Source organism: Anas platyrhynchos, chromosome 15 (genome assembly GCF_047663525.1).
Source record: "Anas platyrhynchos isolate ZD024472 breed Pekin duck chromosome 15, IASCAAS_PekinDuck_T2T, whole genome shotgun sequence".
Classification (NCBI taxonomy): domain Eukaryota; kingdom Metazoa; phylum Chordata; class Aves; order Anseriformes; family Anatidae; genus Anas; species Anas platyrhynchos.
The window spans coordinates 15240851-15261752 of NC_092601.1; the positions used below are offsets into that span (position 1 = coordinate 15240851).

At 52.0% G+C, this 20902-nt stretch overlaps 2 protein-coding genes across 2 annotated transcripts; both read right to left on the bottom strand.

The window, feature by feature from the left end:
* Positions 1-926: 926 nt before the first annotated feature.
* On the bottom strand, positions 927-5553 carry LOC101805005 (galanin receptor type 1). The gene is made up of 2 exons (XM_027469237.3): positions 5130-5553; positions 927-4686 (listed from the first exon to the last, which is right to left on the bottom strand). Exon 2 carries the CDS (start codon positions 4590-4592, stop codon positions 3273-3275), a length of 1320 nt encoding a protein of 439 aa, XP_027325038.1. The 5' UTR covers positions 4593-4686; positions 5130-5553; the 3' UTR covers positions 927-3272.
* A 10082-nt stretch (positions 5554-15635) lies between these two features.
* On the bottom strand, positions 15636-17582 carry GRIFIN (galectin-related inter-fiber protein). Its single transcript, XM_027469470.3, has 4 exons — positions 17571-17582; positions 16622-16701; positions 16371-16533; positions 15636-15944 (listed from the first exon to the last, which is right to left on the bottom strand). Exons 1-4 carry the CDS (start codon positions 17580-17582, stop codon positions 15780-15782), a joined length of 420 nt encoding a protein of 139 aa, XP_027325271.3. The 3' UTR covers positions 15636-15779.
* Between the last annotated feature and the right edge of the window lie 3320 nt (positions 17583-20902).

Genomic DNA, 20902 nt, shown 5'->3' on the forward strand with positions numbered 1-20902 from the left:
AGTAAAGCTGTTTTAAACATGCTATTTCAGTAATGTGGTAAAACGCCTGTATTGACTCAAATGGCAAAGCGGAGAGGGAGGACCCACGGGGCTGAGAGTGGGACTGAGATGCATTAGCAACATTGCTGCAGGAAAACCTTGTCCTCGAGACATCTCAAATTCACATTTCCAGCCTGCCTGGGTGCATTTAGAGAGAAACACACTTTTCTCTAAAAGAGACTTCTGGCTTGAGCTCCTTTGAGGAAACAACCCATGCTTGCCACCCGGAGCCGTGTCCACTCCCAGTTTCTCGAAGCCCAGGAGTCTCCTGAACGCCTCTCGAAGTGTCTGGCATCTGGAACAAGGAGCTTGTGTGGCACGGTGGACCCTCAGATGCCTTATCAGGCACCAGTATGTTTTATGAGATGTTTTATCAGATAGGAGGGGAAAAAAGTTGCTTCAGAGCCAGCGTGAGTCACAGAGGCACCGCTGCGCTGCACAGCCCTGCTCAGGTTAATAAAATTCCTGCCAGAGCCCGGGTGGCTCACGGGATGTGGTGGCTTTCGTATTGACGTCACCGCTCCTACTTTACCCTTGGGTGATAGCGGCCAAAATTCATCACCACCTGGCAGCTGCCGGGTAAGCCACACAAGATAAACCAGGGCTCCCTGGAGCAAACAGGTGGCTGCTGCGCGAAGGGAGCCGCTGGCATCAGCGGGACAGGAGGGGATTTTCGTCAGAGACGAGAAGGAGTGAGGGAGTGAGATCGAGGGGAATTCATCGCCGAGCAGTGACAAGGGGAGATCTCTCGACAGAAATGGCAGAGAAGCAGCCGAAGCAGGGGGCAGAGGGAGAAGTGACAGAGGGAGCCAAAGAGGAGTTAAACAGAGAGATTCGACTTTATTATAGGAAACCAGGAACACTGAACGAAACTGAAAACATTTAGGAGTGTGGAGAGATGACCCTGCCTAGTGGAAAGGGTGCTTGCCACAGTGTGTCTTGGAGAGCAGGAGCTCTGTGGGGTTGGAGAAAGGCATGGGATGGTTGTTGGCAGAGGGGCAAGGCACAGGAGCCTTTGGGACAACCTGCAGCCCCTGGATTTTCTGCCTCCATGGAGGACACCAGCAGGGTAGGACATGTGAGCTGAGGAAAGAAAAATAAAATTCCTCTGGGAAGCTTTGTGAATGTGGATTTCTGGGATCTTTGCTTGCATCATTCCATCCTGGCCTTTTTCAGAGCTGGGCTGCCCCGTGGGATGGAGCCGGTCTGGCATTTCTGTGTTCCTTTCATTGCAATTTAATCAGGGCAGGATTAAATATGTTGGTCAGGGCAAGGTGGGGAGGTTTCAGCATCGTGTCACATCTGGTCTGTGGGTGGCAGACATCTGTCTCCGGGACCTGCACGCAGTGGGCATTCGGAGCGAGCTTTTAATGCTCCAGAGCCTGGCACATTTTTGCCAGCCCTAAAAATACACCCTGAAAAAGGAAATAAAATCTTCACAGGCTTTACTTCGCAGCCACTAAAAGATCAAGCAGTAGCACACTCCTGTATCACCTGCAAAAACGCAGATGCCCTCATCTCCCTGAACACATAAAAGGCATTTCTCACCCAAAGTAAATCTGAGTAGTTGTAATTTCTTTCTCCTTCACACAGAAAGAGAATACAAATTGCAGAGGGCGCTGCCTGTTAAGGAGGAATCTCTTGTTTCCCAGGCAAATCATTAGTAACATAAAATGGTATTTAATGACCATTAAGAAGGTGGAAATCCTGATGGTATGAATGGCTATTTTTGGCCTCTATTTTTTTATTTTATTTTTGGTGAGCAAAAGGCTCCCCAGAAGGCAGGAGGATATTATCTGAAACTGAGATTTCCCAGAGCATCATCCCATCATTCAGTAACAAAAAAAGCCCCCAGCCTTCAAAAGCCTGAGTTCCATTAGATGCCAAATCCCCTCCCGGGATGCCTGCTGTTTTTTTTTTTTTTCTGCAGGGCACTGCGAGGGGAGCCCTGCACAAGTCAGCAAGGATGGACTCTTCTGGCAGCATCAGGATGCAGGGTGCAGCCCCTTGTAGCCAGCACGGGGCAGGCACAGGGTAGGGGCCGAGCTGTGGTTTCATTCCAGCCCTGCCGAGCGTTGCTGTATTTTTTTTCCTCCCACCTGTTGCCTGCTCTGGTGTGTTTGCACTTGGAGATCTTTGGGAGAAAGGTTTCCCCCCTTATCATACAGCCCCAGCGCTCGGTGCAATGGGATTCTTAAGCTTTAGTGCAGCCTTTCAATGCTAATGTAATAAAAATACACAATTTATTTATCAAAGGCTCTTTTAAAAGAGATGATGGAAGAAATAGATTTTAACCTACTTCTGATCCTCGGGAGAAGAAATCACTTTGATTCTCTCCTTCCCAGACAAATAGCATTGCATTATTTGATTCTGATTTTACTAGCTATAAAACACTTTCTATTTTTATTTTCACATGCCATTGACTTTGCTTGGTACAGACACAGCCAAACAAGCGCTGGTTTTTCAAGTGCAAATCACATTAATAGAAGCCTGGTTCTTTTGACTCGGCACACGGTAACTTAGCGGTAAGAAAAAGACAGCTGATACCCAAAGAATATTTTCCTATTGCATTTTCTAAATCACCTCCAGGGCTCCATTATCCCTTCTGAATTTCCAAACGTGGAGTGGTGATGATTCCTTTAGTACTTCTGGCGCTGTCTCTTCACATCAGGAGAATTTATCTGCACGGGGGAGTGAAACAATACGATCAGACAATGAAATCTCGAGTGGTAAAGTGTGTGAAATTCCCCACTAATTTTTTTATGATGCTGTTTCTAGCGTTTCTTCACTGCTGGTAATGGCAACTGACATGTCTGTAGCAGAGAGTGCCTGTTCTGGCTGCATTTTATCGGCGCAGGGTGAGCAGCAAGCAGCCACGTTGCTGCTGTATCCAACCTGCTTCTCTGCTGTAGCACTCGGAGATGGAGCTGCAGGGGAGAGCCCTCTCGTTGGGAAGCTGTCTGTCGGATCATGTGCCCGCTGGCTGGGCAACAGGTTACACGTCCAGTTGTCCCCAGTAGAAATCATTTGTCTTAACACTTGATCTGAGTTAAAATGTTATTTTTTATTTTTTTTTCACATCCTTCCCTTGTTGCCCTGTCTCTGTATTTTTGAACTGGTGGTGGGAGTGATAAGAAGAAAGTTTTTTCCATCGTTAAAATATCTTGCTCAGAAAGACCTCTCGAGAGTCCTTAAATGCGGGTGAGGAGGTGAGGTGCACTGCCTGAGCAGGATTACAAGGAAGTGTTCTCGCTGGAGACAGTGTTCAGGGGTGGATGCTGGCAAGAATTCAAGCGCCCACACTTGTTCTTATTGCCCTGCCCTCCCTGAAACCTCCTGCCCGTGGCAGAGGGTCCTTTCCTCGCAGGCTGCATGGAGCTCTGGTAAGAGAGCAGCTCTGGGACCGAGGAACGGGTTGTCCCCTCAGACAGAGAGAAGTTAAAGAGAGAAACCATTCTTTGGTGGTATTTGCTCTTCATCTCCTTGGCTGACCTGTAGAGGTTCCCAACAAAGCAATAGCATATAGGGTTGAGGCTGGAATTGTTGAGGCCGAGCCACTGGGCAAAGGGCCTGAGCTGCAGGATCCAAGGAGAAGGAGTCACATCCTGCAGGGACTTGGGGATGTTGAAATCGATCCAGATGTCCATCAGGTAGACGGGCAGCCAGGAGATGGCGAAGAGCAGGACCAGGGCCACCACCATCTGGGCCACCTTCTTCCGGATCTTCAGCCGGGAGGCCGGCAGAGAGCGGTTCAGGGCACTGCTCTCCTTCAGCTGGCTGCCGCGGCTCCACAGCCGGCGCACCGTGAGGAAGCAGATGACCATGTTGAACAGGACCGGCAGGCAGTAGAGAGCACAGAAGAGCAGAAAGTTGTAGGCTTGCTTGAGCCTCTCCTGAGGCCAGATCTCCCTGCAGATGGAGAACACCAGGGGCAGGCCCTCCACCACCCCGATCTCATCCCGTCTGTTCATGAAGATGAGCGGCATGCAGATCCCCGAGGACAGCAGCCACACCACCAGGATGGTGCTGAGGATCCGCTTCTGGGTGAAGAAAGAGCGGGCGTTGAGCGGGTTGTGCACGCTGTAGTACCGGTTCACACTGATGACGGTCAGGCTGAGGACGCTGGCAGAGACCGAAACGGCCTGGATGAAGGGCACGGCCCGGCAGAGGAAGTCCCCGTACACCCAGGCTTTGTAGATGAGGTTCCCCACGGTGATGGGCATGCAGACGCACACCACCATCAGGTCGCACACGGCCAGGTTGATGAGGAGGCTGCGGGTGGCACTCAGGCTGGACGCCCGGCTCGGGCGCTTGCGAGTGAGCACCCTGATGGACATGATGTTGCCCACGAAGCCCACCACGAAGGACACCAGGTACATGGCCGTCAGGCTGATGGTGACGGGCTCCTTGGCGAAGAGGAAGAGCATCTTCTCCAGCTCTTCCCAGCCCAGCTCCTGGCTCCCGTTCCACAGCCCACCTTGGGTCTGGTTCTCCTCCTGCCAGAGCTGCAGCAAGCCGGGGGGGGCCCGGGGGACGGGGGGCGAGGAATTCATGGCTGAGCCCCCCCCGAGCACCCCGGGCTACCAGGGCAGAGCCTCCCGCGCCGCACCGAGCGATCCTGGCATGGTTACGTGGGAGCAGCCCCGCCTGGAAAAGAGGGTGCAGAGAGGGGGGGTGAGGGCTGCTGCCGGCATTTTCCCCCCGGGGGGGGGGGGGGGAAGATGCCGGGGGGGTGGTGGTGGTGAATGGCTTCTGGGCAACTTAGTTCAGCCACGGATGTGAGCGGCGGGGAGGGCAGCTGAGATGCCTGGGGGAGATGGAGTTGTTGTGTTGTTTTTTTTGGGGGGGGTCAGTGCCCAGCCTCGGGGAGCCAGGGTGGGGGCCACGATGCCCCCCGCGCCCCAGCAGAGCAGCCCCAGCCGCGCAGCCCCGTTCCCCCCCGCAACCCCCCCGCAGTCCTCCCGGCAAAGTTACCTGCCCTTCAGCCCCGGTCCCCTTTGGTCCCCCTCTCTCCCCGCGGTGCTCCCCGTTTCCCCCCGATCCCCCTTTTTCCCCCGGTTGTGCCCCGGTCGCGGCTCGGCGGCACTCACCGGGCGGGGGCGGGCAGCGGCTCCCCCCGCCGGCTGCTCCGCCGTGTGCTGGAGGTGCGGGACCCGCTGCCACGGGCACGGGCACGGGCACACGCAGCTTGGCACGGCTCAGCTCGGCTCGGCTCGGCTCGGTGCGGCTGGACACGGCTGGACACGGCTCGGCACGGCTCCGGGCGGCACGGCTCGGTACGGCTGGGCACGGTTCAGCACGGTTCGGTGCAGCTCGGCATGCACGGCACGGCTCGGCTGGGCACGGCACGGCTTGGCTGGGCACGGCACGGCTGGGCACGGCTCGGCACAGCTCGGCACACCCAGCCCCGTCCTGCCCCCCCGAGCTGTGCGCGGCCGCACCCGGCGCTGCGTGCAGACCCCGCTGCGCTCTCCCGGTCCATGCCCCCCTCCAAAGCGCACACCGGGGTGCAGCCCCCCTTTAGCCCCCCCACCCCGCACCGCCCCCCTCTGCACACCCGCCCCGCACCCCCTCGGGCTCCTCCCGTCCTCCCCTCTCCCCGTGCACCCCCCCGCCGGCACGGATCTCCCTTGGCACCCCCTTGGCACCCGCACGGCACCCCCCGATTGTCCTCTGCTGGGACCGTTGGCTCGCTTCGAGACGAACCGTGCCGAGAAAATGCCGAGCCGAGCCGTGCCGACCTGTGCCGAGCCGTGCCAAACTGAGCCGTGCCGTGCCAAACCGTGCCGAACCGTGCCGAACCGTTCCAAACCGTGCCGTGCCGTGCCGAGCCGTGCCGAGCCGTGCCGAGCCGTGCCGAGCCGTGCCAAACCGAGCCGTGCCGTGCCGTGCCGTGCCGTGCCGTGCCGAGCCGTGCCGTGCCGTGCCAAACCGTGCCGAGCCGTGCCAAACCGTGCCGTGCCGAGCCGTGCCGTGCCGTGCCGAGCCGTGCCGAGCCGTGCCGAGCCGTGCCGTGCCGTGCCGAGCCGTGCCAAACCGAGCCGTGCCGAGCCGTGCCGAACCGTGCCGAGCCGTGCCGTGCCGAGCCGTGCCAAACCGAGCCGTGCCAAACCGAGCCGTGCCGAGCCGTGCCGAACCGTGCCGAGCCGTGCCGTGCCGAACCGTGCCAAACCGAGCCGTGCCGTGCCGAGCCGTGCCGAACCGTGCCAAACCGTGCCAAACCGAGCCGTGCCAAACCGTGCCAAACCGTGCCGTGCCAAACCGAGCCGTGCCGAGCCGTGCCGGGCTGCAGATGCCCGGGCCGTGGTGCTGAAGGGACAGCTCCACCCGAGCCGGGCAGGGCTGGGCTGGGCCCTTCCCCTCCCTGACCCTTCCCCTCCCCTTGGCCCTTCTTCCCTGGGCCCTTCCCCTCCCCTTATGTCCCCCCCTCTCCTCCAGGACTTGTATCCCAGGCACTCTGTGCCCACCTCCGTCACACCAACCCCGCTCCTTTTGCACCTCCAGCAGAAGCCAGTGGTTGCCACCACGGCACGTGGTGGTGGTGGTGGCAGTGGTGGGAGCCCACTGGAGCAACGAGCCCTCAGGGGGACACATAGTGTTGTGGCTTTCCTCTCAAACTAGAGGAATGGGGAGAGCCCTACGTGGAAAAAGTCACTTGAAAAAGTTGGAGGGGTTGGCTGGGCTGAGCGAGGCTGGGTCGTTTTATGAAGCTTTTCTCTTGGAGGTACTCGGGTGATGGCAGGGAATCAGAGGGGAAATGTTTGACAAGAGGAAGGGAGAGTTCTGCCTGAGGAGGTTGGGTTTTGGTTTCTTTCTTTGCCTTCTGAGCAAGCCCAGAGTGGCACTGAGTGGCGAACGCCCTTCGTTTCAGGGGGAGATTCTCCGTCAGTTTGAGTCTATTTGTGTTTAAGAAGAAAGTAAATATTTTTGGTCAGCCTGACGTGAAATGAAAGAAAGATCAGCAGTGGAACAGCGTCGGGGGGGTGTCAGCGTATAAAGCTCTTCTGCATCAGAATGCGTTTGCTTCGGGCATGTGACTGCTCGTTCCCTTATAGTTTTATGTATGTGTATTTATAGACCTTCAGAGACAAACAAGTTCCATAAACTAATTATAGCATGTCGCCCAGAGCACAAGGTACACATTATTCTACGCAGGGAAATGCACTGAAACTCTCACGGATACCTAAAATCCACTGCAATTTCACAGCTGCTCCACAAGCAAATTGATGTGTGGCAAGCAGGCGACTCAGCAGGCCGGGGCACAGACATCACTGGGAACCTCCACACACACAAGCCCTTGCCAGCCTCTGCCCAGCCTCCCTAAAGCAGACACATTGTTATATGCAGAAAACAATACAACGGAGGTGTTAAATTCATCACTTTTAATAGTGTATTAACAGGCTACAAGAGGAGAGAGCAAAGAAATGTGCCAGGGCTCTTTAAACGTATTTTTGTCCAGGTAATTGCCTTCCAAATGTTCAAGCTAATGAATGCAGTTAACATTTTTATCCCATGCTCTTTGTTTGTAACCTGCATGATTTACTGCTCAGGAACCTAAGGCTAGATTACTAAGTTGATCAGCGGTTCGATATAATTAGGATGAATCTGCTTTTGCATCCATTGACACAACTCACAAATGCCAAGTCATCTCTAGCAACAAATCACAAATCCATATGCTGCGTATGGCGGACAGAAAGGACAAGGACGTTGATTACAACAAGCTCATTGATTACAGCAGGCTCAAAGTCACCAAATAACTCAAGATGGGGAATCTCCAGCAAAAAGAAAACGCTGTAGTCTTTTTACATCAGCTCCCCTATTACTGAACGACTTTGGAGTAAAAGCTAAAGAAAGCTCGCTGGAGACAGGAGCCATCCTTCACCAGCAAGGGTAATGGAGTGGACGCTGATTGTACAGCACTGTGCATCAGAAATAACCCCCTGGTCTCACCGGAGTTACAGCTGCGAAGCCCTGACCTGAGAGAAGGAGTGAGTCAGCTGCTTTGGGGCATTGCCAGGATCTCAGAAAAACCTCACAGCAGCTCCCAAGCCCAGCACGTCTGCCCAAACCTGCTGTGCCCACTTCACGTCAGAGTCCCAGGGTGGGGTAAATTTAGCAGAGCTGGCTCAGCACAACCTCCCCGCTCCCTCTGCAGCACCAGCGGGAGCTGCGCGGCCGCACCGATGTGCTCCAACTGTCCCAGACCCAAGAAGCGGTGTAAATGAAGGACACCCTGAGGCTTTTCCAACTGGTGGCCGGATGGATCAGCTCCTTGTGAGCGCCTACAGCAGCTCACGTCCCTTCCCCTTGTAAATGTGCTGAGTGCAAGGGGATGGATGGGCAGCTGGCCTCAGGTCCCAGTGCCTTTGGGAAGAGGCGGTGAGCTGGGAAAGCTGGCACTGGTGGAACTGGTTCCCTTTGGTTTTGCTGGGAAGAAAAACACTTGGAAAGCACTGGATAAAAGGCAGAGTGGTTCCTCATTGCCACTTTGCTCCTGTCCCTCACACTTTTCAGTCGATGGCTCAGAGATGGGGGGACGGTGGGATATGGGAAGCTCCCGGAGCCCCTAGATCTGCTGTGTGCACTCCTTGCAGCCCCCTGGGGACCCTGCCACACAGCAGGGCTACGTGTGCATTTCTAAAGCTTCATATCCACAGGAGCAATACTGACACCTATCTCTTTGGCTCTCTTTTGCTATCAGGACAGAGTAACAGCGTCACCACTTGCTAGCATGTACTGGACAAAAGAGTCTCCAGCCTTCCCTGGGCCATTTTCTTATACCCAGCAACAGCACTCCCCAAATCCCCGGTGTTATTCTTTTTGGGGATCTCTGTGCCGAGTTTGCCGCTCCCTCTGCTGGTGGCTGCTCTGTCCATGTGGCAGTGTAGCTCCAGCACCGTGGTTTTGGTGGGGACACAAAGTTATTTCTGGCACTGTGGTCCGGGTCCTTAGCACAGCTCCGGCGTGGAGGTTGCTGATGCTGGCACTGCCATGGGTGTAAATCTGGGTAGAGACAAGAGGCCAATGCTGTGCACAAAGACAAAACAGAAATAATGCCAAGTGCACTTCGGAATCTTTGAAACTAAAATCACAAAAGAAATACAAAACAGCTGGGAATTGACGTTTGTTGTTTGTAATTACTCTTACGAGAGTTAAACCCCTTCTTCTCCCTCTATTCTTTCCCTCTCAATCAAAGAAGGAAACATTTAAACTATTTAAAGTGTCCTTTTGAGGATTTTAAATGGAGAATGTGTGCATTTTTCTGCCTGGGAATATTCACTGATGTCTGTTTTCATAAACAGATACGTGCCAACTTCTTTATCTTCTATCATTGTTATTGGAAGCCTCTTAGACTGAGTGCTCCGGAAATGTAGTGGCTGAAATGAAAAGATAATTTTGCACAGAAGAATTTGTCTGATATGATATTTGCTCACTCAGAAACAATGAAACACCATTTTGGCATTAGTGTGATTCAAAATCTCTCAGATATCTTTGGTTTTGGTTTGTACGGGAGGTCAGGCAAGTAGCAGCCTGAGGAGTATGGGGCTGGATGTGCCCCGCTGGGACCTGCCTAAAACAGGACCGCACCGAGTGAACTTGATCCTGTATCATTAAAAGGAGATACACTGCACAATAGGGTGGCTTTTTTAGGAAAAATCAGTGTTGCAAATCCCTAATTCATTGCTCAGCTGTACAGACAAGGATGTGAGGTGATAGGGAGTGCCTGCTAAGCCAAGTCTTTGAGAGGTTAAGAGAAGCCCAGGTTTTTGGGTCTCTGTTTCACCCTGCTGTAATACCGGTGCTCTAAGTGGGTGCCACTACTGAGAGAGGTGGATACAACAAAATCAAGAGCAGGAGCTGCTAAGGCAGTCTGTCCTTACACCTGAAGGCTGCCAGATCTGCATAACAGTCCTGCTTCTTCTGGTGCTCGATACCCAGGTGCAACAGGCTAATAAAGAGCTCTTCACATGAGGGAGCTTTCTCAGCTGATTGCCATCTGGGGGAAATCTCTGACAAAGCCTTTAAATTTGCCACTGTTTGCATCTTCCCAGCTGCAGATGCTTGCAGAAGTGGAAGGGAAACGCGTGGAGGCAGGAAGGAAAGGCTCTGAGAAAAGCACTTGTGAGATCCGCATCTGCTAGCATCGGGAAGGAGGTAAGGGGTTTGGAAAATACAATAGCAGGGATTTTTTTCTGAGCATGAAGATTTACTCCTGGCTGATGTGACTGGGATCAGGTTGGAATGAGAACTAGAGTTTGAGCACTTTTGCAACAAGGGCAAGGTGATCAAGTGGTATGTGTTAAAAATAAGCCTTCCTATGTTTTGCATTCCTAATCAGGAAATCCCTAGGACTTCTGTGGATTCAAGAGGGAGATCAGCTGGGAGGCAGGGAGAGATGTGATCATGGGTCTGAATCCTCTCCAGCAGTCTGTTCTAATGTTCTGATGAGATAAGAAAAAAATCTGTGAGCTTCTATTTATCTTGGGCAGCCTTTTAAGAGGGATCTCCGCAAGCAGAGTCGTACAAAATCAGAGGCTCTGAGAGGTTGTTAAGCTCGGTGAGGATCAGTTGCAAACTTTTTCTCTCTGGTAACAATGCGTAACCTCTCATTGTGCAGTGACTCATCTGGAAAGACTCAGGCAATTTACTGGAGGTACAATCACTGCTCTCTCATTGCCACTGACCACGTCTGTCTCTGGTTCCAGCCTGTGTTCACTGCACAAGGCAGCTTCAAGAAATGAAACATGACAGTCGCTGGAGCTTGGTGCAGAGGCTGGGGTTAGGAGGTGAAATAGCTGCACCTCAGTTTTACTCACAATCTTCAGAACCAGCAAGCTTGTGGGCAATAAATCTCGGAGCAATTGCTAAACAGTTCTTTGGATGAGTGGCATGTCAAGGAACGGAAAGAACCAAGGGATGTTTGTGGCTCTTTGGCTGCTGTTTGGGCTGGAGCAGGAAACACAGAAGCTAGAAAAACCTTGATTAGCAGCTGAGACCATGGCACTGATACCTATGTACAGCTGAATGGAAAACTTGGGTTAATGAGCTGCTCAGCAGCCCTGGCCCCTCACTTAAGACAAGGGGCTGGTTAGTCTGTGCCATCTGGGCTGTGCTGCAGGCTGTAGAGGAGTCTGGCACAAGATCCCTTAGCTTACTAAGGCAACTTCTGATAGATCACAGCCAAGACACAGGCTATGTGATTAGGCCCTGAGCTGTAGGGTGAGAGCACTATGCTGGGGGAAAAATGCCTGGTTCTGTCCCTCCTCTCCGCTATTTTGCACCACATACCTTGGCTTCTTCACCTTTATAAGGGTGTTATGACACTTCCTTCTCTTTATGGTTTGCAAATACAAAGTGCTACAGATGTGAAATCTTTCAAAAGACCCAGCTGGGTGTGATGGTGTAGAGAAAGCCTCCTGATCTCCACTGGCTGTTGTCTTGTGCTCTAGTAAAGTCAGATTTGGCCAGCTATATTCATACAGCTTAAAGGAATTACATGATAGATGGCATCCAGCTCTGGCAAGAGGGTCTTAAACAGCCTGCAGGACTGGAGGGTCAGCAAATTTATGAGCAAGGCTAATTTCTGTCACCCTTTCCTTAGGCAGCAGAGGTATACAATAATGCAGCTGTCAAGTAAAGTGATACCATCAGACTCCAATTCTTCAACCTCTACAGCAGATCCTTTCTTTCAGAAAATAATCCCTCTCCAGCCTGTGTTTAATGTCTGCAACTGGTACCTGCCACCATGAATGCAAGATCAGGGCTGGGAGATGTATTTTCCTGTCTGAGCTGGCTCTTGGCTGGAGATAGTGAGTTAGAGACTTTATAAAGCTCTCCTTAAATGCAGTGTAAGAAATATCCCTCTGCTTTCCTGCAGAGTCTCCTTTCCAGCTGTGATCTGGGGCTGCCCAGTGCCTCAGAGCTGTATTCCAGCTAGAACAAGGAATTACTCCTGTCTTGTGGCTGTGAGTTTCTTTTTCCTCTCTTTGGGGAAAGGCTGAACACTTGCTCTTCATGTTCCTCAGCCCTGCTGGCAGACAGCTGTGGCTACTGAACACTTGAGGAGCTTTGCAGCCCACATGTCGAATAATCAGCCTCTTGGGTAAGGGCTCAGATGTAAGGCAGAAAGTAACTGCTAGTAAGTTCTGCTTGTCCTGGCAGCTGCTCCTGTGGCAACGTGCTGAGAAAGCCAAGGCCCTGGGGAAGGAGGGAAATGAGGTGCTGGGGACGTGGGCCCAGCTTGCTGGGCTGCACCACAGCGTGGCTGCATTTTATCAGGGGTGAGGAGCAATGCCTTGGCACGGCCCTGCTGTCCTTTGGGACCACAGACAGGAGGAGGTTTTTTTTTTTTCTTAATGCTTTCCTAGACAACTTTCCCACTGCTTTAGCAATGAGTCTGTGCCCTTTCTCCTTCTGCCTTATCTTAAGAGTCTGATATTCAGGTGTCCCCTGCTAAGGCCGGCAGAGGCGGTGTCACCCAGCCTGATGTCTCCGGGCTGCTGATCGGATGTGACCATCACTCATGGGGGCTGTTTGCTCACCAGCCTGTGAGGAGATGAATGCGTGACGATTGTCGGCAGTGTCAGTGACACCAAGGAGCTGACCGTGTGCTGTCAGATGCTCCATGGGAGGTCTGCAGCACTGCGGCCTGCCAGGGGGCACCTTGGCCCTGGCACAGCTCAAGCACGAAGGACTGAGAGCCTGATTTCCCTCTCATTGAGCTGGGGATGAGCCAGAGCAGTTCACTGAGCTCTCTGGATCCAGATGAAGAAAGTATTAAGAAAGGGAGAGCTCATCAGAGGGGTCACCACCTCTCCTGGCTTTGCCTCCTGAGGGACAGTCCCTGTCCCCTCCTGCAGCCATTGCTGTCCCTGGAAGCGTTTCAGCCTGGTGCTGCTGCTTGGCCACAGAAAAATATCGAGCCTGGGCTTTAGGTTGGGCAGTGAAATATTGGTTCCTCTGCCCCTTCCCTTTCAAAAGGCCTTCAGCTTTCCAAAATATACCCCTGGGCAGGAGCTCATTTCCATCAGTTCCCCCCCCCAGTTTCAAGCCCCAGGCCATGAGCAGGAAAGCTGCATAAAGTGTGGGAGAAAGACCAGCTTGTTCTCTCTGACCAGCTCAATACCAGCACACAGTGTCTCTGTGCAGCTATTGATGTGCCAGCCCCCCTCCTGAGAGTTTAAACGACCATCCTAATTGTGTGGCTTCATTTTTCTCTGGAGTTTCCCCTTAAGGAGCAAGGGAGGAGGTTGGAGAGCATCCTCCCCAAACAGCTATAAACAGCTGGGCCTGGAGCTTTCCTGCCAGAGATGCCCTGTAACTCCAAAGACCCGTTTACCCTTGGGACTGTTTTGGCTGGAGGAGGCAGCAGATAAAATCCCGAACCCTGCGGCAGCGCTGTGGATGTGTCAGGAGAGATTGAGCTCTCTCGGCGCAGATGGTACGGGGTGAGATCAGCCGCTGACATGAGCTCTGGGGAAGGTGCTCAGGAGTCACGGTGTAATCTCTGCCGCCGCCTGATTTTTTGTGGCATCTCTTTGTTTGTTTGTACTTGAGATATTTTTGCCCCATTTGTCTGAGGGTCCTCTCTGCTCGGTTCTGGAGAAAAATGAAATCATGGTGTATTACTGCGGCGGTGGCTGTAGATGGAGTTTGCAGCCATGTAAGTACAAAGCATTAGCCTTATAAATCATTTCATCACTTTTCCTCCATGAAAAATGATCTGTCTCTATCAACCCCCAAACAAGCATGAATAAAAAGAACAATTTCTTTCAAATTCAGCTCGGTGTTGTCAGAGGTATGACACAGAGATCCCAGCGGGCCTGAATTCCATCTGCATTTGTCTGTTTTGCTGAAGGGGTGGTTGTAAGAATGAAATGAGTTGAACCCCTGAGTTGCATCACAACTACTACAAATTGAGCCAGTCCCAGGCAGTTTCTTTGTCCCAGGGGTGATGGATTTGTTCCGGACCAGAGGAAGTCTCACCATCTCCAGCCTCCCAACTTGCAACCAAGACAGTCATGATTCCCCAGTGATAGTTGCTCCGTTTTGGAGCAAAAAGGTACTGGATGGGACAATTAAATGTTCCTGTTGCACGCTTTGGGACAAGGATAAGTTCCTCATAGTGTTTTTTATGGTCTGGAAGAACATTATAAACTTCAGCACACTCATAAATGTCATCTTTGTGGCATCCTGTGTTGTGGTTGGCTACATGGTCACCTCTTCCTCATAAGTCCTTGAGATTATAAATAGAGGGGAGAGCTGGGAATGGCCAATTTAAGCACTGAGAATAGGCTGGAGCAAAACTGTGACCTTTGGTGATCCCACCCAAAGGCAAAGATGGGTCAGGGCTGCCTTTGATACTGAGTGTCTTCTTGATGGAAAGGACTGGCAGGGCAGGATCGTCTCTGCCTTTTGCTCACCATCAGGAATGTGGTCTGTCTTATGTCTGAGGAGCAAAGGAGTGATTTGGGGGCAGCTGTAATTGCATTTTTGGAGCGAGTTTCTGTTCAATTTTAACACTGTGACATTATGCTGCTTATGATGTGCGTAATTAAAATGGTAAAAATAACATCTTTTTGCCTGCAGTGGCCTGGTCAAGGAGTCGGAGATATGCTGGACTTCAAGAAACAAAGAATAGAAAAGAGAACAGGGTGCAAGGGACAGGCAGACTGTTAAAAGACAACTAAAAAGGAAGAAAAAAAAGGAAATCAGAGCAAAGAGAGAAGTTAGAGACTAGCTACAGGAAAAATAACAATGTGTTCATTCTGAGCTTACAGTTTCTAGACCTTGGTTTCCTCAGATCTTCTTTTGTTTGGAGTCCAGCTGTATTTCTAGTGCAGGCTGGAGGGCCCGTCTGCTTTGTGTGTCCCTTTTAAGCTTTACCCTTTTCTGAACCCACTACATCACTCCCAGCATCTGCCTAACAAGCCTGCAGTTGGCAGGACTCAGGCTGAGCAAACATCCCTCAATTGGTGAAAAGCATTCTCTGGAAATATCTTGCGATTTAAATCTTATCACCCTGCTCTACGTAGAAAGGACATTCATTAGCCCTCAGAGCAAAAAAAAAAAAAAAAAAAAAAAGGCAGTATTTTCCCACTGCAGAAAAAACCCAACCCCTATCCTGTGTCCTCCTGCCCAGTCACCAGCCCTTGCTTGTACCATGCACCTGGAGATTTGCAGTGAACAAATAACTCAGTTGATCTGCTCATTGATAGAAGGGATTTCAGCAGGGACTTCCTTGTTTGATTTTTATTAGCAAATACAACAACGTTTTTACCCAGCTCCTGCAGAGAACTGCCCCTTTCCGTCAGTAACATCCATACCTGTTGTGACCATCGCCAGATGGCCAGCTGAGGACTAGCATTAATTCACACCCTACTCGGGCAAACACAATTTCTAGGGTAGCATTAAGATGTCCAGACTACTCAAGGTAGATTTCTATGTGCAGTAGTGATCTGCCGGGCTGTCTAATTGTCTAACAGCAAAGATAAGACCCACAAAACCCATCGTGCACCCTAGGGGCATAGGGAAAGAAGGCCCTTGATGATCTGGGCTACAGATGGCAGTGTGTCTGGGTGCTGCATGCAATGGGAGTGCCTTTTCCTCTACAAGGAGGTGCTGCAGCATCTGGCTGGCTGGTGGTAGCATGGGGTGGGTAGGGATGGGGAAGAGATGGCCCCTGGCTGGATCAGGAGCTCCAGGGGGAGTGGGCTGTGGGGCTGTCCCACCTCCTTCCTCTAGTAAAGGCCTCGTTTGGTGATTTCCACTGAAGAAATGGTGATATCGTTGAGAATCTGCAGCTTGGTGATGGATGAGAGCTGTTTTTGCCGATGCTTGTACTGCAAGATTTTGTGTTCATCAATGAAAATGTGGAAATAATCGTGGTCGGAGTAGATTTCCACCTGCAAGAGAGACTGTGTTAGGCTCACTGGGTGGACACATGTCCTCACCAGGCTTGCTGTCATGAGCACTCACGTGAGGGCAAGTGCTTCTAAGATATACTGCAAATCCTCCCCAAAATGACATGTGGACAGGACACATTTTTGTTGTGTAAAAGGAAGGAATAGCTGAATTCTTTGTTTTCTGACAGCAGAAACTGTTGATAACGCAAAGCTTAAATTGGTGACAACTGCAGCATCCAGGGATTATTGCTGGAGCTGTGCATGCCTGTGCTAGAGCTGGGTATAAGTCAGCAGCAAAATCAGGGGACAGAGCCGGAGAGGGCACATTACTGGGTATGGGGCTGGCTAGCTCCCTGAGGAAGACCCTGGTATTTTCTGTGTCCCTTTGTCCCACCCATGGACATCTGTGGTGTGATGCAGGGCTACCTGGAAGGGCTCCTTTGCTTCGAAGGGGAAGGTGCTGTTAACCTCTTCCCTCCCCCAGTGGTTGGCCAGGAAGGAGTTGCAGACAATCCTGGAGCTGGCGAAGCGGGGGTTAAAGTGGAAAGCAATTTGGTCTCCAGGATAACTGAGGAAATTAATTTCAAACCTAAAAGAGAAAGAGATGATGGGGAGCCGTGGAGCGGCACCACTGGATCCTGAGAGCCGGGGGAGCTGCAAGCAGCTCGTGGCCTTACATGCTTGTGCTGGAGCTGGTTTCGCCCTTGACCACGACGCTCCAGCCGGGACACATCCCCTCAGGGTACAGGGCCTCGAACTGCCAGCAAGGAGGTGATGGTGAGGCACGGCACAGCGGGGAGCTGAGTGTCACCAGCTCGTCCCCAGACACTTCTCCATCTTTATCACCCTCTTCCCTTTTCTCCCCATTCCCATATAGACATGCTCTCAATCCCTTGCTCTTTTTTGACTCCTAAATAAGCTCAGGGACTTGCATTATATATATATTATATATAGTGTGTGTATATATATATAAAAATATACATATATATAGTGTGTGTGTGTGTATATATATATATATAGTATTTCTGCTCCCTGATTCCATCCAGGTCTCTATAAAAGACCTCGGGCAGCAAATCCCACCCAGCACAAAGACACCCTGCTTCTTCTCCCCTCCTGGACAATGCAAAATCTGAAGCAAGCTAAGCAGAGAACTTGGTGGTGCTCTGAAAAAACAAGGACTGATAAAGGAATGAGAGTAACGTGGCACCCAGCCCGTCCCCATCCAGCAGTAGGCAGAGGACCCTTCCCGAGAGCTCCTGCCTGTTCCTGTTCCACCTGCTCCCCCCATCTCCAAGGTTAAACTTGTACAGAACGAGCTGGAAAATGTTCCTTTTTGAATAATTCATAGTTTTATTAAATAACTCATTTTAATAAGAAGTGCTTGCCATTTCACCCCGCACTTTTTAGCACTTTAATGATTTTGCACTTCTGAGCATCTCCCTTTCCCAAACTCACTGCTTGTGCTCGGAAAATCTCTCCAGCTCTGGCATTCCTACTGCCAGCTCCGTGCCTGGCTCCTGGTCCCTATAGCTCAGCGCTCCTGCACCCCTTGCCTTTCTCTGCCACAGTTTCCCATTTCCAATGCATTTTGGGGATGTGCAGGTTAAGCACATCCCCGGCACTTACCCGCAGTGCCATCCTGCTCGCTTGCCCCTTGCTGCAGATGTGGGTGTGTGGTCGGGGGGGTTTATATAGGGGCGGGTGGCCGGGAGCCCTGTGCACAGGGATTAGCAGAGGCAGCATCCCCAGGTCGCCTTTTCAGTGCAGGCTGTTGGATGGTGCTGGGGAGCAGCAAATCCTGCTCCCCCCGGTGGGGTCAGCCTGCTGAGGCGTGCAGGGATAATCCAGCCCTGCACAAAGGCAGCAGGGCGAGCTGGAGCCGTGACACGATGGAAGCAGCATGGGACAGTGATGGGGTGGATGTGCTGGGAGCACAAAGGGAGGATGGGGGCTCCCGAAGCTGGAGGAGATGCCAGAAGACCTGTCTGCTGCAAAGTCCATAGAGTCTGTTTTCTCTTTGCTCTTTTCATTTTCTCTCTGCATTTTTGCTCCCTCAGAGCCCCAGCCTGAAACGAGCTGACAGCAGCTCTGTCCCAGCCGATGCGGGGCCAGCAGGTTTGGGATGCCACCGCGCTGAGCTCAGTGTGATTCCCTTCCTGGCTGGAAACAAAGCAGGGATTTGGGAGCCGGGCGAGGGAGCTTTTGTCAGAAATATGCTGTCATGGAAAGGCGCCAAGAAATAGGTAGTGATGAAATGAATTTTGCTCTTCACTGGTGATGGGAGGTTTTTTCATTAGTGTGTGTAATAATGTACAGCTGGGCAAAGTTGAGCCAGGAAAAGGGATTTTCACACACCCCTACTCCACTCCCCCATTTTCAGAGGGTGAATGCATGAAAGGCCCATGCTGGCCCATCCCTGCATGGATGGGAGGCTGCAGCACTCCCCGGATGGTCCTACAGAAATTCCTGGCTTTTGTGGCTGAAAAACCCCTCGCTCTTTGTCCGTAGTGCTAATGGTATTGAACGTGTTTGTTTTATTTCCAGCAGATAAGCAGAATGAGAGCTGCTGTCCCAGGCTCTAGTGTCCCTTGGCAGATGACTGAAAACGCAATCTAGCAGGCATGTAATCCAACAGCCTCTCCGGGGGCTGAAACAAAAAAAAAAAAAACTAATCCCAGGCTGGGATTTGCCCAGTTGGACTCCTACAAAACGGCAGTGCTTGCGGTGAGAAAAGGTTGTGTCAGGGAGCACCAGAGCAGGGCTCCGTGCTACAGATGGCAGCATCGGGACGTGCAAGGCAGCCGTGGAGGTGCTGAGCTGGTGGTGGGGATACACGGCCATCCCTCCTCGGGCTGCTGCAGGGTGCTGCACGTTGGCATCTCATCTGCCCGGCCGTATGTATCCCCTGCTTGTGGTCTGAGCTCAAAGATGTGGTTTTGCTCCCCAGGTCCTCCTCTTCTGCTTGTTTCTGCTGCCAGCCAGGCTAAGGGCTGTGCAGAGAGGGAGAAACAGCTCTTTGGGGTGCTTCCTCCCCATGGCAGTGGCCAGAACCAGACAGCATCGCAACTGTGTACATGGGAAAGAGCATGCTACAAGCTAAATAATCACAGTGAGTTTAGCACAACCGAGCTAACAAAATAAGTGTGTAGGAGTGTGGAGCAACACGGGGCAAGTCAAAGTGCTGCAGAGTGGTGGGAAAGCAGAGGGTAGGGTGCTGCCCAGAGAGGCAGTGGCCGGGCAAACACCAGCTCCTTTCTGTGCCCTGTGCCTGCCTCTCACCCACACAGGGTGCTCACCAGTGAGTCACAGCCTCTAGAGAAACTGCTGGAGGCTTGTGTTATGTCTCATGAAACCAAGCACTTGCCACAGATCCGTGCAGACAGCCTGGCCTGGCAGGGTGACGTCCCAGCTGGGTCCCATTACAGCTCTCACCGCAGCCACCGGTGCCACTACCAGCAACAAGCACTGAATTTCCTCCCCTGCTGCTAAAAGCAATGTCAGGCTAAGTGGCACCGGGAGCTGTGGTTTTCTGCAGGGCTGCCCATGGGAGAACAAAAAATAACACAGCCAAACTGTGTCTGGGGAGATGGGGAAGCTCTGGTGGAGGGAGGGGGATTCACACTGCTCTGGTTTCAGGGAGAGCAATTTCAGAGATGCTCAGTGCTTCCCAAATTCAGTTTGTTTCCTGTTGGCTTTTTGGAAAGAGCAAGAAAAGCTGCCAGGGAAAGATGCAAACACGTTTCACCAGTAAGTGATGCCCAAATGCTGCCTGGTTTTACAGGTGAGCCTTTATTTGCCCTCTGCCTGTAGTGCCATTCCTCCGGAGCCATTGTCACCACTGCAAGGTGGAATGGAGCAGGAATATGTTTAAAGACAGATGTCGGAGTTGGGTTGTTGGGTTGGCTCTTTGTCATAACTTTTCCCTTTTTTTCCCCCAAACACACTGATTGTGCTCTGCTGGGACATGGCAAGGACTGGCACAGTCTGAGGTGGAAGGATGGCTTGTTAGCTGCTGGGTGTCTTCATTAGCGTGGCACTTGGGTGATTATCAGATCACTTACTGGCAGACCTGCTTACACATTTGTCAGCCATTTGGTCATACAGCCAGCAGAGTTTGCACCTTTCCTTAAGCTGTTGTTATCCTTGTCCTACTTTTGGTCATTTGTCCCCAAGTCCTCCTCCTGCTGTTCAGGGACAGGCGCTCAGCGAGCAGCCTGGCACCGCGCTTCCCACGGGGATTTTCACACAGTCCCCTGTGTGAAAACGGCTTCCTCTGTGCAAGCGTGATGATTTCCATTAGTCTCTAGAGGTCTCCAAACACACAGGATGGGTTTTCAGGACCTGGCCATAGTCCTTGCATCTACACCCCGTGCATCAATTGCCTTCTGTTCTTGTGGACTGCTCTGTTGTGCCCACATGTTACAGTGCTATGGATGTCCTCAGATATTATTGCATGCTGCTATCCCCTATTAATATTCACTCTTAAATGTACTTGCACATATACATAACAGCTGGGAAACCGCAGTAATAGGTACCTACCTCCTGGAGGCTTGTGCTCACAAATCAGCCCACTCTCCCTGAATACACCAAGGCAAGCGAGGCTGTTTTGATACCCAGCAACTGAGGCAGGGTGGCTGTCACAGTTTGGGGATAACTGTGGCTTTGAGCACCCCCATCCAGCTGCCAGCTCTTGCCTGCTGGGGGGAGCACCACAACTCTTTCTTGGTCTTTTCCTCCATCCCTGGAGCCAGGGCGATCCACTGGTTTGCCTAAAACTCAATGCTCTTTGTTTTAGTACAATAGCTTTGCAGAAAAAACATCATGCCACAAAACAATGGTGTGGTTGCAGGCAGAGCCTCTTGGGCATCATCCCAGACAGGCTCATGAGTTTGGATTACCCCAGGGCCAGGTGGGTCTCCTGGACCTTTCTTCTCCTGGACCTTCCTTCTCCAGGACAA

Bases quoted from the DNA above. Each gene is read 5' to 3' on its own strand.
- GRIFIN (XM_027469470.3), bottom strand. The intron at 16,534-16,621 runs GTAAGGCCACGA...TTTCTCTTTTAG, and splicing joins ACCAGCTCCAGCACAAGCAT to GTTTGAAATTAATTTCCTCA. The intron at 15,945-16,370 runs GTAGCCCTGCAT...TCTCTCTTGCAG, and splicing joins AAGCAAAGGAGCCCTTCCAG to GTGGAAATCTACTCCGACCA.
- LOC101805005 (XM_027469237.3), bottom strand. From the start codon at position 4,592: ATGAATTCCTCGCCCCCCGTCCCCCGGGCCCCCCCCGGCTTGCTGCAG.